The sequence below is a fragment of the Atta colombica genome, unplaced genomic scaffold, assembly GCF_001594045.1.
Source record: "Atta colombica isolate Treedump-2 unplaced genomic scaffold, Acol1.0 scaffold311, whole genome shotgun sequence".
NCBI classification, from domain to species: domain Eukaryota; kingdom Metazoa; phylum Arthropoda; class Insecta; order Hymenoptera; family Formicidae; genus Atta; species Atta colombica.
This window is the reverse complement of record NW_017259417.1, coordinates 350,796-370,988: the sequence shown is the minus strand read 5'-3', so window position 1 is coordinate 370,988 and position 20,193 is coordinate 350,796. Positions and strand designations below refer to the sequence as shown.

The following is a 20,193-nucleotide window of genomic DNA, read 5'->3' as shown; positions in this document are numbered from 1 at the left end:
ACTGTTAGATACTTGCTCCTTATTATCTGTGCAGTAATATAAATATTTCTGTGCATTTTTATACAGTCTGATACAGCATTTTATACAGTCTGAACATTACAATTTCAATATTATAATCAATTCATATTAAAAATTGGCAATATCAACATTATAAAATTGATGATTGTAACATAGTGTTAGTATTACCCAGTCGTTGCTTACTGTGAAATAAATGGTGAACAAATTATTTCATTATAAAATATCACTACATTTTCTACGTTCAATTGTTTTATAGAGAAATGGGAGAAAATGCGTTTTTTTCTTAAAGCTGTCATATTAATTGAATGCCTGTTAAGATTCCTTGCTTTGTGGTCGGTCCACCATCTCCTGCGCGTGTTGTAAGCCGGCGCAGTAGTGCAACAACAGCACGCTTAGTGCCTGTACTCGCAGGTCGCTCTGCGCGATCAGTTTCATGCTATCCGCGTCTCCGTTCTGGGACAGTTCTAATCTTGAGGTAGTTTCAGCGTCTAGCGCGTTCTTCAATTTTCCCATCTGCAAAAAAAGATATACTTATTTAACAGATTCCTACAATTAAATTTTTGTATTGATTTTGTATGCAAGAAATCTTATCATTATTAAAATCATGGTAATTCAATGTTTAAAGGTTTTTAAATCTTCGATGAGGAAGATTCTTTATTCAATTTAATAATTCATGAAGAACCGTAGATAAATCTCTCCAATTATCTTTTCGACTATTTCGAAATAATTTATGTAAAAAAACTTGTATCACGTACCATGGTGTTGATTTTCTCGACGCGTTCCTGCGGCTCCAAGTATTTATATAAGAATTTGCCGGTATCCCTGGCCCTCGACATAAGACCGTCATCTAGGTCGCCAGCCATAAGTGGAGCTGCAACACTTGGCTCAGCACCCTCCAAGAGGTCAGGACTTATTCCCAGACCTCCAGCCAATGAATTCTAAACGTTTCAACAATTTCATCAAATTGATTAATGCGACGCGCTCTTCAAAAGATGTATCCTCGTTCGATGTTATGTCGATTCGGAAAGTGAAACATAATCAAGCAGTCGAACCGATCATGCGTGTGAGTCGCATTGATCATCCTATATCTATATGATCACCGTGTGGAAGCTTGCCTCCAGTGTTAAAGTGCAATTGCAATGCAATCAGTGTTGTGATCAGCGTTCATCAGTTGTTGAAAATCCTCGTCAATGAGAAAACTTGCAGCAGTTTCGAGCAAGTGATAAATATTACATCTCTCTTATGATAGAAATAATAGTCTGTAAATTACAGTAACCATTCACTAATTGTAAGTAGAGGAAATTCAAAGAATTCAGATATTCATAAATAAATGATCTATAAAAAATTAATGATTAATTGGATCAAAATTGCCTCAAATTCTATCGTTTATCGTTAGTATCCACAGTTATTAATCACTTTATCTTGCATCTTATGTGAGAATTAGCAAGTTCATCTTGGATGGTAAGGCATGATTGATGAAGGAATGATAAAGCGAATAAACACACAAGCAAAGAACTATAAGATATGAAAAATTTTCAGAGCACATTCTTTTTTCTTCTTTTTTTAGATTTGAGAAAACATGGAAGAAGGTGAAGCGGAGAAGGTTTGATGTAACTCAGATAAAAAATATATATAGTAAAATGGAAAGTTGCATAATGATATGCAAGGAGAAAAAATGTTTTACTGAAATTACAGTGCCTTGGCCATTTAAAATTTAATGCAATTTAAAAATTAGAAGATAAAAAATACGGAATATAGAAAAACATTCATTTTTAATTTAATTAAAAAACATGATGTTTCAATATATTAAAAATATCAATTAATATAATGATTTATAAAATATAATTATTTATAATTATATTCGAATTGTTATTGCCTTAAATTTTTCCATTATATCCTCTGTTCTGTTAGCATTGTAATGCTAATAAATATTAAACATTTTCATCAGATAAAAATTTTTTTTAAATTGAGCACCTTCTCCGCTTCGGACGAACAAATGTGTGTTATTATTCTACCTTGCGGGATGCACAGGGACTTGGAGGGAGACTTCGAGATGCCAGACCAATACCGGAAGCCGGTGGGGCCAAGCAACTGGTACTTCCAGCCTTCTTCAGGCCCAATAGAGTGTTAGCTATACTAGCCTTCACGGCCATCATACTTGCGCCCTAATTAATCGATCAATGGATTTCAAATAGATTAATATCTTTTCATCATTTACGATAATAAGCTACTCGTAAAATAATAAATTAAAAGTGCAAAATTGCTTTTCAAAGTGTATGTCGTTTTACCAAAAAAGTATACAATTTATGAAATTTTGAAATGCTTTATAATTGCCAATTTATCGCTATCTAAATTCTAAGACATATTAGACTGAAATAAAATATAAATAAATTTGAATGCTGTATATTCACGTCATAGAAATCTGCGTTAAAAAGTTACAAAAATAATTATTTAGAATAATTTTAAAATATTTTCTTTTGCAGACTACTCACAAACATCACATATGTAGAATATATGCTTTATTAATAAGTTTTAAAAATTTAAAAATTGATGAAAATAAAAACACTGTTGATCTCATATGAGAAAGAAAATTAAACATATTTATCTACTTATATGTAGTTCATTGAGAACAAAGGCAAGGTCAAGGTGCAAGCTTTACAAAGAACCTTCACCTCCCCGTGCATATGTTCAGTTCATTTTATTGCCAACAACAAAATGCAAGTCACGCTTAACAATCTCTGCTATATATACAAAATATCAAGATAAATGCATTTGAAGACACACGTGAGTTTTCGAAAATTGTACAGTCCCTTAATCATGTGACATGTCATTAAACGCTCTAATATTTCATCGATATGTAATAATGATAATTATTTGCTCTATCCACGTGATCAGTATTCAGAACGATATCAACAAAATTAATATCACATAGAAATTAATCTTATTAATATAACTCGATAAAAAAATATTATAAATAAATAAAAACAATTGAATAAAACTGAACATGTTCAAAATGCGAAACAAAGTCCATTATTGCTACATTTAAAAATACTTTTAAATAATAAATATTATAAATAAAGATATCACTTTTAAATATCATATGTAGAATATTAGTTATACTTTTTGTATATTATATATTATCTATATCTATATAATATATAACATAAACATATTATATAATATATCATACAATATATCATATAATATTTTCTATGTATTATTTTTAAATATTCTTTACTTACATTGATAGATATGAATATTAGGCAATATCTAAATTATAATATGAGGAACGTAAAAATGTGATTTCTAAAAAATGAATAAATAAATAAATCATGGAGCACTTCTAATATAATTGATTCAACGTATGTCATGATGTTAATGTAAATTGCATATTTGAGGAGCAGATTCAAAACGCGTTTTGTCCAAAATTTATAATTTTTGGAAAATGAAGAAGAAAGCCACAAGGAAACTACGTGTCTTACAGAAAATAACAATTTGCCAATCAATAAAATGTAAAATGTTAAACAAAATTATTAAACTATTTTTAATGTTAAACGAATATATTTTGTTTGTTTCTAATTAAAGGACATATTATAATATACTTCGAATGTCTAGATTTTTTTCAGTATATAAATTGATGATAAAAAAATGCTTCCAGAACATCGTAGAGTAGCTTAAAATATGAGTCTTTCAAACTATGCCGCAGGGTTGGTAAGACTAATACTTTTTTTTAAGAATAAAATGTATTGTGTTTTTTCTCAAATATATTTTTAAATATATTGCTTTCAATATGTTTTAAACAGTACTATAAAAAAATATATTAAAAACATCAATTAAGCGTGTTTTGAACTGTTTAAAACATCTTTTTACTAACTCTATTATGCCGTTTCTAACTCAAAAAACGTAATTTGGACAAAATGCATTTTGAAAGTCTGCTCCTCATTCATGTAAACGTAAAGAAACATTGCAGTGTATAAGTTATAATACAATCATACAAAATAATGTTACTAATATTAATTATTTAGTTATAAGATTCACAGCATCGGACTAGAAAGCAAAATACCATATCATTTTTAACTTAATATTAAAAATTACTATCAAGATAAGAGTTTCTCTTAAATATAAATTGGAACTTTCTAAATGCCAATAGTGAACATTAAGTGTCTTTTTTCTTTCAGTCCGAAACCTGTTGTCTCATATAGGAAGCATCATATAACGCAATACAAAATGATTACGCTCGCGGATAGCAAAATGCCCTAAGATTCTACGTCTTGAGTACCTGTACGTTATCTTCGCATTCAGTCAGAGAGATCTCCGGGCTAGAGATATCCCCAACGTTTGGTTCGCCGACGACGATCTCGTCCGCCTCCAGAGCCAAGGTTGCTAGACTTTCTGCACCGCAGGTGCCAGACGCCTGACAACGTGCCTCGCACTTTTTGTGACATACCATGCCGCAGTCTCGACACTGTACTGCATCCTTTAACCAAATCTGCACAGGAAACAATCTGGATCATTAAGTAAAATAAAATAGAGAAATAAAATAAAATAAAATTTTGGTAAAATAAAAAAATTTTATTTTTTTTAATTAGATTACATAGATGTAATATATCTTACATTTGACAGAGTTCTCTCTCTCTCTCTCTCTCTCTCTCTCTCTCTCTCTCCTCCTCCTCCTCCTCCTCCCTTCCCCCCTCCCCTCCCCCTCTCTCTCTCTGTTCTTTGGATATCACAAACATTAATTAAAAGAAAGATATGTACACACTTAGAAAGATATGTACACACTTAGAAAAATATACAGTTTCAATTCTAATAATCTACCACCTAAATATTTAATAAAGATATATTTATTCGGTACAAGAAACATTAATTTGATTTAACAATCATTCTTTTTATTGAACAACTATTTATTTACTATAAGTAAATAAATATTTAATTAGTACTGAACAAATATTTATTATTATTATTAATATTTATTATTATTATTATTAAAATTGACTTTTTTTTTCTCAGTGTAATTAATTGATAATTTTATTGATTTTCATCAAGGCAATTTGAATTATTAAATAAATTATGGATTTACAATGCCATACTTACCTTTTTCGTGCAAAAATCGCAGTGTGTTGCTCTGTGAAAATGCGTCCTGATGAAATCGTGCATCTTTTTGTCAGTGATTTCTTCACTTGGAATCGGTTGAATTTTGGCAGTTTCTGCGTTTTCTTTCTTTCCAATATCGTTGACTGTGAGATCGCTTGGTTGACAAGATTCCCATACATACGATAGCAGGATGTCGCCGTAACAGAGTGTTGGATCGAATCCCGAATAACCCTGCAGTCTTACGTACGACGTTGCTAAAGAAGCTTTAAAAGAAATTCCAAAATTAATTCTTTAAACTTGTTTCTAATTAATTCTCTTTAGAATTGATGAAATTTATCAGAATTTCAATGTAAGAGAAATATTTATTTTTTTATTATTTCAAATTCACTTGAGAAGATTTATCAGACAAAACTATGTTTATATATAATTATATTGAGTGCCCCGTAAGTTTCTGCCAAGCGCTTTTGTGTAGATAGAGTAAAGAAAATAAACAATTTTGTCTCTCGCTGTTTTTCTGTAAAGTTGATAATATTTGAGTAAAAAATTAAATGAAAATCAATATTCAGCGACTTTTAATAATTAATATCTTGTTAACTATTGCAAAAAATACACAATAAAATGGTAGAGAACTTTTCGACTCAGTTTAATTCGCTCTATCTATACAAAAGCGCTTGATAAAAAAACTTGCAGAACACTTTGTATAATATATATTTGTAGTAATAATATATATTTGTAGTTGTTATAAAATTAAAAATGAAACGATAATTTTTGAAACCTACCACTATCTGGAGGCAACAAAGCATGACATTTTAAGTAATGTCCAGTCGTGGAAGTGCAACATTGCGACAGGATTAATTTTACAGGTGCATTTATGTAGCCTAGCAGTTTCGGTGGTGTTTCACCGCCCTTCACACGGCCCCATACACCTACATTTAAATATTGCAATTCAGAATCAATCCGGAAGCTCTTGGTCTCTTCGAAGATAATCAGAGAGGTATACGGTTTTTCTTTCGTGTTGTGATACAGATCAGCAATATTATTTGTGCTACTATCGTCCGGAAGGTAAAATTGAACATTGCTGGATGATACCGACGACGTGGAGATCGTTGAGATTCGTCGAGACGGCGTAGTATCCGGTGTCTGGGCGATTTCTTCTGTCTGAATGCTGCTTTTTCTTCTCTTGAATAGCTTGTTAGTTTCCAACCGGGTATCCATGAGATCAGTGTCAGAATCTCGTAGATCAGAGAACTTGATTTGTGTTTCAAATTTCATCTTTCCGGCGTCTTCTACGCTCGGGCTGTCTAGCTTACCCACTGAATCACTCTTCGAAGTCTTCCTTTCTGCGAAAAGCATTTTCTCGTTATCTGGTTTTTGTCCTCTCTCGTTCGAATCTGCCTTCGAATACCGTCTCTCTACCCTGATAATGAAACGTCGCTGTACAGCAGACTTGACAAATTTCGCTACTTGGTTCATGTTCGACACTTTTTTGCTGTCTACTGCTACCAAAATATCGCCCTTTCTCATTTCAGCGATCGCCGCCGGACTGCCGGATACTATAGTCTCAACTAGTACACACATTTGGCCGATCTCTGATACAATTTCTTGCTTGAACACTACACCCAACTGCTGAGAGCCCGTTTTACTGATGATTAAGTCTAGCACCATATATGGAATCCCATTATACTGCGTTAAATAAATCCAAGGGGTGGAATCTATGCTCATGGTGCAATATACTTCTATCTGCGATACATCTTCGCCGTTATTGAGAAGGATAGGTGCGAGATTTAGTCTGCTAATTTCCAATAGTGTGACCTCCAAATATCCTGGAGTGAGCTGAGTACTTGCAACCTGGAAATATAGATTAAGATATTATATGAAAATAAATTAAAATAAAAGCTAATTTTTATTTCTTGAATTGAAATTTTAGCAAATATACGAGTGAATTATTTAAAGCTATGAATAAATTTAAAAGGAGGAGGTATTATTACTTCTGAGAGATCCACAGCCTCGTCGTTCAATCTTCGGAAAAATGGTTTGTAACGCATCTTATAACGAGGTAGAGTATGCTTCCGCTTCACCGCTCTTCTAATCTGACTAGTAATGATTGAAATTATCTGTGGCTGTAACTGACGACCTTGAAACTGTGATTGTACTTCCAGCTCCAAGATCGGATCAGAATAAAAGCTCAATGACCAATGCGTGTACGGTACGCGAGTAAACTGCAGCCTAGCTTTACCACTGATACGCTTTACTATAAAAATTTATAATGTATAAAAAAAATATAATATTGAGCTGAGGAGAAAAAGTTTCTTCGTATTTTTAAGCAAAAATTCTTCATTTATTGCGAAATTTTCGTTATATCATTCGCTAAAGCAAAATTTCAGCTTTTTTAAATTGCAATATAATGATTTTTATAGAATTCATCATGAGCAATCAAAGTCAGAATGCTCCTTTATTTAACTCGCGAATAACTGAGAAACAAAAAATCATAGGAACATTAAAAAAAAAAAGATTTTAGGTAAAACTTCAAGCTTTCATGATAGATAGTCGAAAATTTTCGGGCACGTGAAAGACTCAAAGTGAAAAGAAAATTTTTTATCTTTTTCAGTTCGTAATTTTTTCTATGTAAAAATTAAAATCATAGAAACTCAAAGGATATAGTAACTTTTCGAAAGTAGAGATTTCAAACTTTAAAATTTTTTTAAATTTAAATTTCATTTTTTGCCGAAGATATTGTTTACATAATTTTGAATTTAAAAAATACGAAAAACTTTCTTCCCAATATTATAATTCTTTTTTCTTATCATACATATAATACCTTGCAGCGCCATATAGGCTGTTTTACCGAGCAGCATCTTAACATCTATAGACAATTGAAAGTTTCCTGAGTAATGTAAATCTAAGGCCAAGTCCAGAGACTCCAGCAAACCTGTATCGGCATCAATTTTTGAATCAGCGACTTCCAAACCCTTTATCGTCGGAAATTGCGTGCCAAGGTTCAAGTCTCTTAACTGCAAACAATTACAGAAAATGTATTACACAAAGATTTACAACAAATGTTTTTTGTCATATCATTTCAAAATTGTTTTAGCTAATAATTCTCACTTTCACACTGTCTAATAACTTGGCGGTAGTCGACTGCGTTAGAAGCTCCTTGAATTCATTATTTAATTTTCTATAAAGCCACAGACGCACTCGCTCGGCATTTCGCAACTCGTTGAAGAGGAATTGCAGCGTAAGATTTATAGCCAAATTCTCATTACCCTGAGACATCGCCTGTCGGGCCATACTATTATTGGAGTTTGCCCGTTCCTCCTGCATCTGTTCCACCAGTTCTTTAGGTAATTGCGTCTTGCCATGCTGCAGCTGTCTCTGTGGCGGAGCAGCCTGAGGTCCTGATTCCAAATACCTCTTGAACAAATAAAACTGCAACGCCAAGGTACATATTACACCGCAAACGAATGTAAAAATGACCACGAGAACCAATTGCAAACTGTCCATATTAAATCACAGCTGTAGATGATGTAGTCTCTTCTTCGAGTATTAATTAATGCAACATACAATACAAATGTGATCCAGATGCAGATTATTGCATAAGTAATGTTATATTATGCATATGAAGGAAAGTTCCCAATGTTTATACTGAAGGCGGAGTTGTTAAAGAAACAATTCTTTTCAGATGAGTATTAACAATAAGACGTATTGCACACACTATTACTTATTATCACATTACATGCACATAACAAGAAGAAGAGAAGTTCCAAATATGCATATTAGAGCCACAATTGTTGAAAATTCAGTCCCTCTTCTATGAGTGTTGACGAGTTCCAAAAAAAAAGCAGGCTATAGGAAGAATTATGAAGATTAAAATATATATTTGATAATTAAAAGTGATCGAGGAGAATTTAAATATTGCAGCCATATATAATTAACTGTCATATGTGTAGAAAAATTTATAATTATTTTATAATTTATAATTAATTTATAATTAATTTATTTAAATTAATTTATAATTATTTATAAAATTTTTCAAAAGAATTCATTTTTTATTAACTATAATATTATAAAAAATATTTTTTTAATTGCATCAATTGCAATTAGAATAGAAATTTACTTTCACTGCTATCTCAGGAAAAGTTTCGTATTACTATTCTAATTGAAAGAAAAAGTTGTACAATTTGTTTTCATTATTACATTAGTAAGTAAAATATACAAGAGAAAGAGAAGGAGGAAGAAGACAATTCTAATTATTTTAAGAGAACTCGACTTTTGTATCGTATTATTACTACCTAAAGTTGCATTAGGAACTTTCAGTACGGCCAAACGTCACCACCTCGCGCCCGACGCATCGCGCTGCACACAGACCAGGCCCCGTGATCTTCACGACTCGACAGGTATTCGGAGCACTTTCACTCGACCGCGAATCAGCTGAACGATGCGCGCGCGCGCGCGCACAGGGAATGAATCTTCGCGTCACTGCGCCGCATATTCCAGCATATCCAGGAAAACAGTGACATTCGGTGGACAGCAATCGCGGATTCGAGGAGTCACCGTGCAGTGAGACGAATTCAATGTCTCATGCATCCCTATCGATCCTCCGGCAGCCATGTTCGCACCCCGAGTGAACACTGAACTGCACAACAATTCGATAATTTTTTGATGAAAATAAAAATTAATATGTATAAATCGGATGTAAGAGGAGAACGTAATAAAATAGCATAAAGAAAGAAAGTGAAATTGAAACGAAACGTAAAAAAACATAAATACCTCTTTTACATTTCATTGCCTCAATTTTTGCTTCATTTACGCTTCTGTTACTCTCTCTTTATATTCATTTTACAACTTTTATTTTCGTTCCAGTAAATTCCTGATTTCTTGATTAATGAGATGTCGCTGAACCGTTGCGAACAATTTAAAGTTTCATCGAGCGAGAGAGAGAGAGAGAGAGAGAGAGAGAGAGAGAATTTCTAATTTTTTAAATAAAATTAAAATCGGAACTAAATTCGAAAAAAGCGAAGAACTCCCCTCTCCCCCAACGAGATTTTAATTTAAAATTATAATCGAAGAAAACAATATCAAAATCGAGATAAAATTAAGTGTATCGAACATATTTTGATGCTTTGATTAGTCTATGAAAATTGACAATCTGGCGCATAATTACGGTTATCGTGTAAAAACTTGAAATAAAGAAAAGAATGAATTGGTAAAATAAATATAAAAAAAAACATGAAAATTTTAAATATATATTTATAAATATATATTTAAAATTTTCATGTTTTTTTTTCGATAGATAAGGTTGGTTTTCATTTTAGGTACAACCATGATGGAAGGGACAACATGATATGTGCAATTGAGCATAATGTCTCTTTCTAAATCCTTGCCCTTTCTGTCTACGGACTGTTCATAAGAAGGAAGCTATTAACTGTGAAACGCTGAACATGGGACGGTATTCATAGTCCGTTTTTTATTTTAAAACTGTCTTAAATATATGCCCGTATTCATAGTCAGACCTTGTACTTAAAGCTTCCTTAAATTCATTTTTAGATGCTCAGCAGCCAATGAAATAATTCGTAGATTATCTGAATAAATTTAAGGAAGCCTTAAATATAAGATCTGTGATCTGATTATGAATACGGGCGATAATGTCTTAAGATGTATTTTAAGATGCTAATGCGGTTATTTGATTGATTCGTGACTTCTTAAGACTATACTTACAGTCTTGAATATAAAATCTGGCTATAAATATCGGCCTATATTAGAGTTATATTTGTATTTTCATTTTTTTTCTACATTGTAAAGCCTCAGATACATTGCGAAGGAATAATGATAGCAATAGAAATAATACAATTTCAACTTATCAGAAACTGTATGTTCTACTGTATCTGATTTCTGATAGGTTGAAATCGTGTTATTTCTATCGCTTTCTTCGCATTATGTCTGAGGCTTAAATTCTTGCGCACAATAGAAGAAATAAGAAATTAGGAATAAACGGATATATCGGAATACATGGTTTTTTGATAAATTGAAATCGTTTATTCTTTATTCCTAATTCCTTTTCTTCTATGCGCAAGGTCTAACACCTTGAGATCATGGAAGTAAAATTTCGAAACAATTTTTATGAATCACCCAGTCGTAATATATTCCTGATTTTTATTTTCATCCGCTAACAGTTCAAAAAGCTATTTATATTAGGTGTACAATTTTGCTTCTGCCGTTTTTTTTCCGAAATTCGAGGCTTTATTGTAAAAAACTGGTTATACATTTATGATTCAAAGTATTGTCCATCGCTGGCTACTACTTTCTCCCATCTTTCGGGTAGCGTACGAATCCCGCGTCGAAAAAACTGGTCATCTTTTGAGGCTATCCACGAATCGATCCAATTTTTTACTTCTTCATAAGACGAGAAGTGCTGGTCAGCCAGGCCGTGTGCCATTGATCGAAACAAGTGATAGTTAGAGGGAGCAACGTCTGGAGAATACGGCGGGTGGAGTAGGACTTCCCATTTCAACGTTTCCAAGTATGTCTTGACTACTTTCGCAACATGGGGTCGAGCATTGTCATGCTGCAAAATCACTTTATCGTATCTCTCGTTGTATTGCGGCCGTTTGTCTTTCAATGCTCGGCTCAAACGCATCAATTGCGTTCCATACCGATCGCCTGTGATTGTTTCAGTCGGTTTTAAGTTCATAATACACTATGTCGAGCTGGTCCCACCAAATACAGAGCATGATCTTGGAGCCGTGAATATTCGGTTTGGCCGTCGACGTGGAAGCATGGCCGGGAACTCCCCATGATTTTCTGCGCTTGGGATTATCGTAATGAACCCATTTTTCGTCCCCAGTCACAATGCGATGCAGAAGTCCCTTCCGTCTTTGCCTTTCAAGCAGCTGTTCACAAGCAAATAAACGCCGTTCAACATCTCTCGGCTTCAATTCGTACGGCACCAATTTCCTTGCTTTTGAATTATTTCCATGGCTTTGAGGCGTTTTGAAATGGCTTGTTGAGTCACTCCTAATGATCGTGCCAATTCTTCTTGATTTTGACACGAGTCTTGCTCAAGTAATGCCTCCAATTCTGCATCTTCGAAAACCTTCTCTCTTCCACCGCTATGCCGGTCTTCGACGTCAAAATCACCGTTCTTGAAGCGTTAAAACCACTCACGACACGTTCTTTCACTAATAGCGGCCTCACCATAAGTATTTGAGAGCATTCGATGAGCCTCAGCCGCAGATTTCTTCATATTGAAGCAAAAAATTAAAACCTCCCGTAAATGATGAGAATTTGGCTCGTAAACTGACATTTTCAATCGAGAATAATTTTATAATGCAGACACAAATCGATTAATGTTTCTATGGGGTTATGTTGACAGATGCCCAAGTTTATTGTATGACGTCTATGATCTATTTATTTCGACCACCACTTACCGCTAAAGCCATCTATAGGAAAACGGCGGAAGCAAAGTTGTACACTTAATATCATTATAAAATACATTTTTCTTCCTTATTGATTTTCATTTTATTAAAATTATTTTAACAGATATCATTTATGCTTAACTTTAAGTGTTAATAACAGTTCACAATTATTTTGAATACTTATTAATTCGTTAAAATGTTTCAATTTTACTTTATTTGAAGATAAATTATATTATTTACTTTAATATTTTTAGAAATTCCTATTATTTCGTTATTAATTAAAGCTTGTTTGAAAAAAATATGTGTCGATTATATAATATATAAATATAATATATAATATATAAATATCGATTCGCATCGAATGGGTGTATAATATGATTAACTATTTCAATATGTGTACCGGTGCTATGTAATCAATGTCTAATAATCTTCGGATGTTCCCTGAACCCATATTGGATGTAATAAAGTTCACATGATAATCTATTTCCTCGATTTTATTTATAATCTGAAAAATTATTTTAATATTCTTTTAATACTTTACTATCAAATTTATTGCATGTGAAATCCCACCATCTGCTTCCAACTATTGCAAACACTAACAAGCATAAAAATCGTGTGGCATGTGTACGTAGTGTGTGTGTACCTATATCATTAAGAAATATTACTTATTCATGATCCAGTTGAAGGTTATAAGATTACTTTGATATAATAAACGTTTTGTCAAATATTAACTCATATTAAATCAGTCTCATTATTAAAATAAGATTTCTTCATTTTTTGAAATTGTAACATTTGTTTGGATATTCTTGATTAAAATTGAAAATCTTCTAGTCTTCGCGGTAAGTTCGTACATTTGGAAGTGGATATCCCTGACGAATAAGTTCTTTATATCCATTATTTCCGCATACAAATTTTAAAGCACGTTGAATTGTGTCATTTGACTACATTCTAACAATGTTTTTTGTAAACAAAGCTTTAATTTGACGGTCAGTAAAAACTGACTGTAAAGCTTTTTTATATTTATCATTATTAGACTTATTTTTCAAAATATATGTAGTATTCTTTAAAATTTTCATTTTTTTTCGCATTTTAATTATGTTGAGTCGTAGTTTTCGGTTAAGATTTTCTAATTTTTTATATCGCTCTTCTCTTTCATTACATTTATCTGAATATAAAGCTAGACATATCATTGATGTATTAGTCTCAAATGTATCATCAATCACCTAAAATTTATTTCAGAATTTTAAGTATATTCAAGTATGTTATCTTTTAGTAAATGTTATTATTTCAATTTTACTTTACATTCTTGTTTTTCAATATCACTAATAGATTGTTTCAATTGAATGTTATCGATAGATTGATTTGATTCAATAAATTTAGTTGTACAATTTAGTTGTAAATTTAGTTGAAGCTAAATATATTGCTGATGTATTACATTTAGATACATCATTAATCATCTAAAAAATTCATTTTACAAATTAAATATATCTAAATGTTATCTTTTTGGAAGTTTTATTATTTTAATATTAAAATTATTTTAATATTAACCTGACATTCCTGCTTTTGAATATAAGCAATAGATTCATTTAATTGAATGTCGAGAGGTTGATATGATTCATTAAAATCTGTCTTATTATTTGCTTGATTATTTTCTGTTAATATTTGATTAACATTATTTTCTATTGGTTTTTTTTTTTTTTCAGAAAATATCCAAATATTGTGGGATATGCATTTGATTTCAATTTTCGTACATCAGTTCTCGGTTCCCACATATCTGATGCAAAATGTACCTACATGTACAATAAAAAAAAGATTAATTTATTCAATTTATTCAAAGTATTTTATTTTGTTATGAAGAAAATAAATAAAACTTAGAAAGCTAAAGAATTATTGAAATAATTTGGTAAAATCATTTAGGGTTAATTATCTTAATCTTGACATATTGCCAAGATCATAATCCTGAATAATATTTAAAAGATTTTAAGTTTTAATAATTTTAACATCTCTGAATTACTAATTTAATATTTGAAACATGCATATAATTATGTGTACTAATTACATACATATAAGAATGAAAAAAAAGTTTATAATAATTGCATTTTTAATGAAACATATTTTATTAATTTTTTAATAATAAATTTATGCAAATATTATTTAATCTCGCAGAAAAAAGAATTGTTGCGGGCATACAATTTTTTATACCATTTCCCCAACATCTTTCACTAACATTTTTTGTCCATAAAGCACGACGTTCGATATTTCGAGGAAATGTTTTCATTATGTAGCCTTTAACCACTGAATTATTACAAAACGGAGCTGCACACCCAACTATTTTTAATAATCAGTATAGGCTACAAAGCAGCAAAACAGAATATATCGTATGTATGTATTATATATACCCGATGATGCGTATAGATACAATTTCATAGGCTGTGTTCAATGAACTCAACAGTTGAGTAAGTGAATACATTGGTTGCGTTCAACAGAACACAACAGTTTTGCAACCGTTTTATAATTCTCTGCTAAGATAGGACCATTCCTCTTGATCTGAAAAGCATAATCCAATCAGCGCGAAGAAAACTTCCAACAATTGCAAAACAAATGTTCTGCTGAACGCAGCCATTGGTTGCATTCAACAGAACATAAGGCTGCTTTTTCATGCTTTTCATTGCATACGCTCGACGCTCATTTTTATCATCAGATCATGAAATCAAAATTAATACTTGATATTCGAGATTTTGATCACGTGATCTGTTTGACGCTTGAATCGAGCGTTAAAGCTGAATTCATATGTTGGATTCTTACTGGATTAAGATATGTCAAGCAATTGGAAAGTATCTTATATATAGTATCTTGTATATAATATCTTGTCGGTGATTGTATTTGCTACACCTATTACACCCTGATTTTGTTCATTTTCGCAATATGTATAAGGGGCTCCGCACAATGAAAGAAACAGAGAACAGAAAACAGAAAATAAGAATTTCAATCTATTAGAAATTGTGTATTCTACAATACATGATTTCTGATAGATTGAAATTCTTATTCTCTGTTCTCTGTTGCCTGTTCCTTTTATTGTACGGAGCCTTTAAATTTACTGAATTACAAAATAGTGACTTTTCTCAAATAAAAATAAAGACTTTAAACACAATAGGCACAGGCAATAGATAGCAACAGGGAATAACGAGCTGTCCAATCAGAGCTCTAGGATAATATGGAACTTACACATCAGAGCTCTGATTAAAGAGCTTTGATTGATGTTATTCCCTATTGCTTGTGCCTATTGCCTATTGTGTTTAAGCCTTAACAATGACTGCGTCAACGGATTCAACAGTTGAGTGAACGCTTTCTATTATTGATGTATTCTTTTAGATTATTCAATTAGTATCTTAGATCTAGAAGAAAGCAATATCTATCAATAGCAGCAAGCGCTCATTCAACTGTTGAATTCACTGAACGCAGCCAATAAGGTCTGTTTTCTGAGGCTGAACTAGTGTAAACTTTTGGAACTTAAATTTGGAACTTAATGAGATAGAAATACGTTTGATATTCGTATTTAAAGCGAGAAAGAGAGCAATCTAGTGCAGGAACAGAAAATAGACGTCCGTTCAAATGATTTCTAATCGATTCCATTTATAAAACACATTAAATAAAATCGCTGTTTGCTAACTCGACGTATGATAAAATTTGTTAATAACAAGAAAAACATATGTCGATGTGTCGCATTTTATCTGTCTAAAATAGCGATCTCTTCGGAGTTTGGACTTCACTTTTTTAATCAACTCATCAACACATGCGACGTCGCCGTTATTGAAGTTGCCAACTTCACGGCATTCGATTAACAGGGATTCAGGGATTCTCTCGATATAATGGTAATAAAATAGTACTAGTAATAGACAATTTCACGACTCGCACGACTGTCAACGGATACTGACGGAGGCTTCGAAAATGCTTTGGCAGACGCGCGCTGATTTCGTTGGCTTATTCGTGTGACTCGGACTGACTCGGACTCGACTGTGGAAGAGTCGTGGAATCATGTGGCCGATGCGATCGGAGATGACTCGCGATGAGTGCAGGAAGTGCCTACGATGCCTCGGTAAGGTTATGTGGGCTGAATAATAGCCTTGTTTAACGAGCGAACCTCATCGATGTGCTGCCTTTCGATTGCGTTTCAACTCTCGTGCTGTCCGTAAAAAATTATATCGTGGACGCGAAGCTGCTCCCCGCTGCGTTCTTCTGCTGTAGCGACGGCGACGTTACGTGAAATCATAATCTTCATGTTGCGCGTTTCTCACTGGACGAAAAACTGAGTTCATCAAAAATTCCAGAGAGCCAATGCGTTTAGCAACTGCGGACATGGCTTGGAAACATAATTTTCGTCTTGTATTTACTTATTAAACACAACAGTTGATCTTCGTGTTGAATGGATAAGTTAATAGCTTATTTAATATGAAATACAACATTGGAAGATATAAGCCCAACGTCTGGCATTCTTCTGGCAATGCTGGCAGAGTCTGGACGCTGCGGCTATTATTTTATGTTAATATTAGAAAACGACCTTTGTCTTCTCTAGATAACGCGTAGAATTAGACAGCATGTTTAACGGTAAATTATAGCATATATAGTTTTTATTTTAAGCTCATACCTTATATGTACATAAGAAGATAGTCATGTATAAGTAAAAAAAAAGTTTTTTGATTATCTATTATACATGGACAATTTATACAAATATTTTAATATGAATAAAGATATAAAGATATATTTAATAATATATATTTTAGTATTTTATGTTTTAGTTTTTTATTCACTTGTTTCATTTTTTAGTACATAATGTATGCAATAATATTTCATGATATGCAGTCATCAATTTATTCTTATGACATACTTTCTGTGACTTTTTAACATCTCTTGTAAATTTTGGATTTTTTTACGAAAAAAGACATTTGTTTGGAAGCAATAAAAATGATACATTTTCGTATCTTGTAATCAGCTATATCTTGAAAGTGCTGTCCAAAATCCTGTCTGAAGAATGCTGTGTCGGAATAAGTAATTCAAAGGCTGATGAACATATTGCATGCAAGAGAACTTTTTGATCCAAGTTAAAAATGCTGACAAGGAGAGATCTCCAGGTATGTATTACGCGAATTTTGGAAAGTTTGATATTAAGATAAAATAGTTTAATATTCAGATAGAGTTGGTAAAAATAATATATAATATTCAAGTGCTATTGGGCTTATGATTAAAAGATTAGAGTTACAAAGTTTTAAAGTTCGAAATTATTGCACGTGTGAATATCAGAAAATGGCTGAATCTCGACGAATATGTCTAATCGTAATTTCTAACAAGAGAACCAGATATTTTCTCGGATTTTATCAACCTGAAAATATATTATAATGTAAATATATAGTATATGCATGTTAAAAATATTTAATGCAATTGACAAACATTTGTGAGGGAATCAAAGTGAATTTTCAATATTTTTGAGCTCACAATAGATGCTATGACTAGATGCCACAGTCCATCCTCGGCCATTTGCTCCGTTAATGTGTGGTCATTCCAAACTTTAAAACTTTGTTGACTTATTTAACTCCTTTGACTTATTGGTACCTGAATGTTACATATTATTTTTACAAATTAATGTTAAACTTTATATTTTAATGTCAAACTTTAAAAAATCCGCATGATACCTGAATCTTCCCTTGTGAGCACAAAGAACAACATGTAACGTTGTCGTACAGCAAAATGACTTTTCAGTAAATGAATCAATTTCCATCGCTAAATGATCTTTTCTTTTCATCGACCAAATGATTCAACTGAAAATTATTTTTATTTTGACATTTTTCTCAGTGAAACAATCGTTTTGAAAGTGTAACGTTTAGTTATTAATTTTACAGCATTCGTGTCTTTAACAGAGAAAAAAAATTTCGTTATATATATATATATATTATTTATTTCTTAATAATATTTTTGATAATTTTTAAAATTTTGTTATCCATTTTGTTGTATGGACTGCGTTCCATTATTCACTACGAGTACTAGAAATCTATAACATAGATAATATGAACTATAAATTTCGTACTTGCAGTGGCAGTGAATAACAGAATGCAGCTATGATTAGATGAAAAATAAATAAAACAATATTGGGTTGAATCTAATATCCAACTATATTTTTCTGGATAGCTTAAAAATTTATCTTATCACTACAGCATTTGGTAATAATTGTTTCACCTGGTTGATGAAAATTGTAAAATAACATATCATTCATGTCCTATTGAATGTGAAGGACACAGTTGTTCAATTTTATGTTTATTAAATTATGACATATAATATTTCATAAATTTTGATAACAATTCTTCAAAGATGCAAAAAAATCGAAAATTTACTTAAAATTTAAATAATTATATCAGAGGGCTAAAAAAAGACTAAAACTTTTACACATATTTAATATACTATTCTATAAAATATTGTATAAAAAATATACTTATACAATATTTTTTTTTAACAAAAAACAATGAATGCGATTACGTAATACAAAACGGTCATTGTATGTTCTGAAATATATCACATAGAATATTACAAAATAATGTTTATTTTTTATCTTATATTAGTATTAATTAATAACAAAATGGATAAAAAGAAATAAATGTATATATATAATAGCGCATGGGCTGCAAAATTAATATTACTAGTGCATTTTCAAAGCGATTGTTTTATTGAGAAAAACATGACAAATATAAATAATTGTATTATTTTAAAAATAAATTCCTATTATTTTATTGATTTTTGCATCCATACATTTTCCTCTTCATTACATAAAGTTGTCCCGCTTTGGATCCGAAAATATCTAGTCATTATGTAAAATAAACGAAACTGTGGGTCGCATCCAATATCCTTTACCATTATAGGATTAATACAAATTTTAGATTTAGAAAAATACATTTTATAAAATTAGTAACATGTCATAATTAATTTTTATATGATGTTCTGATATATGATCTTTTTATGTTACAGAATTAGATGCTTATGGAAGTATGGTTTCTGTTCTACGTGCTCAAGGTCCTTTCACCAATGAAAAACAGAAATTATTGCAAGAACTTGCTAAAGTATTACATATTTCCAATGAAAGACACCGTGCTGAAATACGAAGAGCTGTGAACGACGAGAAACTTGCAACAATTGCAGAACAGTATGTATTCTATATGACAGTGAACTTGAGAAGTTTACAAAAAAATAAATAGATTGTTCAATGTATAAAAAATGTTGCATATATGAGATTTAATGAAATTATAAAATAAAGTCTTATATATCATTGTCAAATTGTAAAAGATTGAAAGAACAAAAAAACTTTTGTTCGTTTAAATAATGTGAATTTATTGTTATCCAGACTTAATGGTCCAAATACTGGTATAGATTGGACTCTTGAAGGTCGTCGATCTATTCCTCTTTTGCCAAGATTGAAGGCACGGTCTGCATTTACGACATTAGCAAATAGCCTGTCCCTTACCACTGCGATTGCAAACAATAAAAAACCTGATAGGTGTAATATTGTTAGACAATCTGAAAATTCAACAGGTTAAATGATAATTATAACAGTGGCTTATATATACTTATTTATATTTAAGTTATATTAATTAAGTTAATTATGTATATATATATATTAGTGTTAACA

The 20,193-nt window shown here is 31.5% G+C and overlaps 2 protein-coding genes and 1 pseudogene across 3 annotated transcripts in view; 1 reads left to right on the top strand and 2 right to left on the bottom strand.

Annotated features, from left to right (window-relative positions):
• Positions 1-270: 270 nt before the first annotated feature.
• Positions 271-8,638, bottom strand: LOC108690320 (PDZ domain-containing protein 8). 2 transcript variants are annotated; one of them, XM_018197549.1, is made up of 9 exons: positions 8,218-8,638; positions 7,931-8,123; positions 7,101-7,363; positions 5,892-6,960; positions 5,113-5,375; positions 4,298-4,507; positions 2,034-2,183; positions 774-956; positions 271-531 (listed from the first exon to the last, which is right to left on the bottom strand). In XM_018197549.1, the coding sequence occupies exons 1-9, from the start codon at positions 8,611-8,613 to the stop codon at positions 331-333; spliced, it is 2,928 nt and encodes a 975-aa protein (XP_018053038.1). In that variant the 5' UTR covers positions 8,614-8,638; the 3' UTR covers positions 271-330. The 2 variants fall into 2 exon arrangements, with proteins under 2 accessions (XP_018053038.1, XP_018053039.1); XM_018197550.1 differs by lacking the exon at positions 2,034-2,183.
• Positions 8,639-9,585: 947 nt separating this feature from the next.
• On the bottom strand, positions 9,586-14,951 carry LOC108690317 (annotated as a pseudogene).
• Positions 14,952-16,526: 1,575 nt separating this feature from the next.
• Positions 16,527-20,193, top strand: part of LOC108690316 (BRCA2-interacting transcriptional repressor EMSY) — a 7,345-nt gene continuing 3,678 nt past the window's right edge. Inside the window, exons 1-3 of the mRNA XM_018197544.1 lie at positions 16,527-16,620; positions 19,536-19,710; positions 19,909-20,092. Coding sequence (XP_018053033.1) covers positions 16,560-16,620; positions 19,536-19,710; positions 19,909-20,092 — 420 coding nt within the window. The 5' untranslated portion in view covers positions 16,527-16,559. The remainder of the gene's footprint in view (positions 16,621-19,535; positions 19,711-19,908; positions 20,093-20,193) is intronic.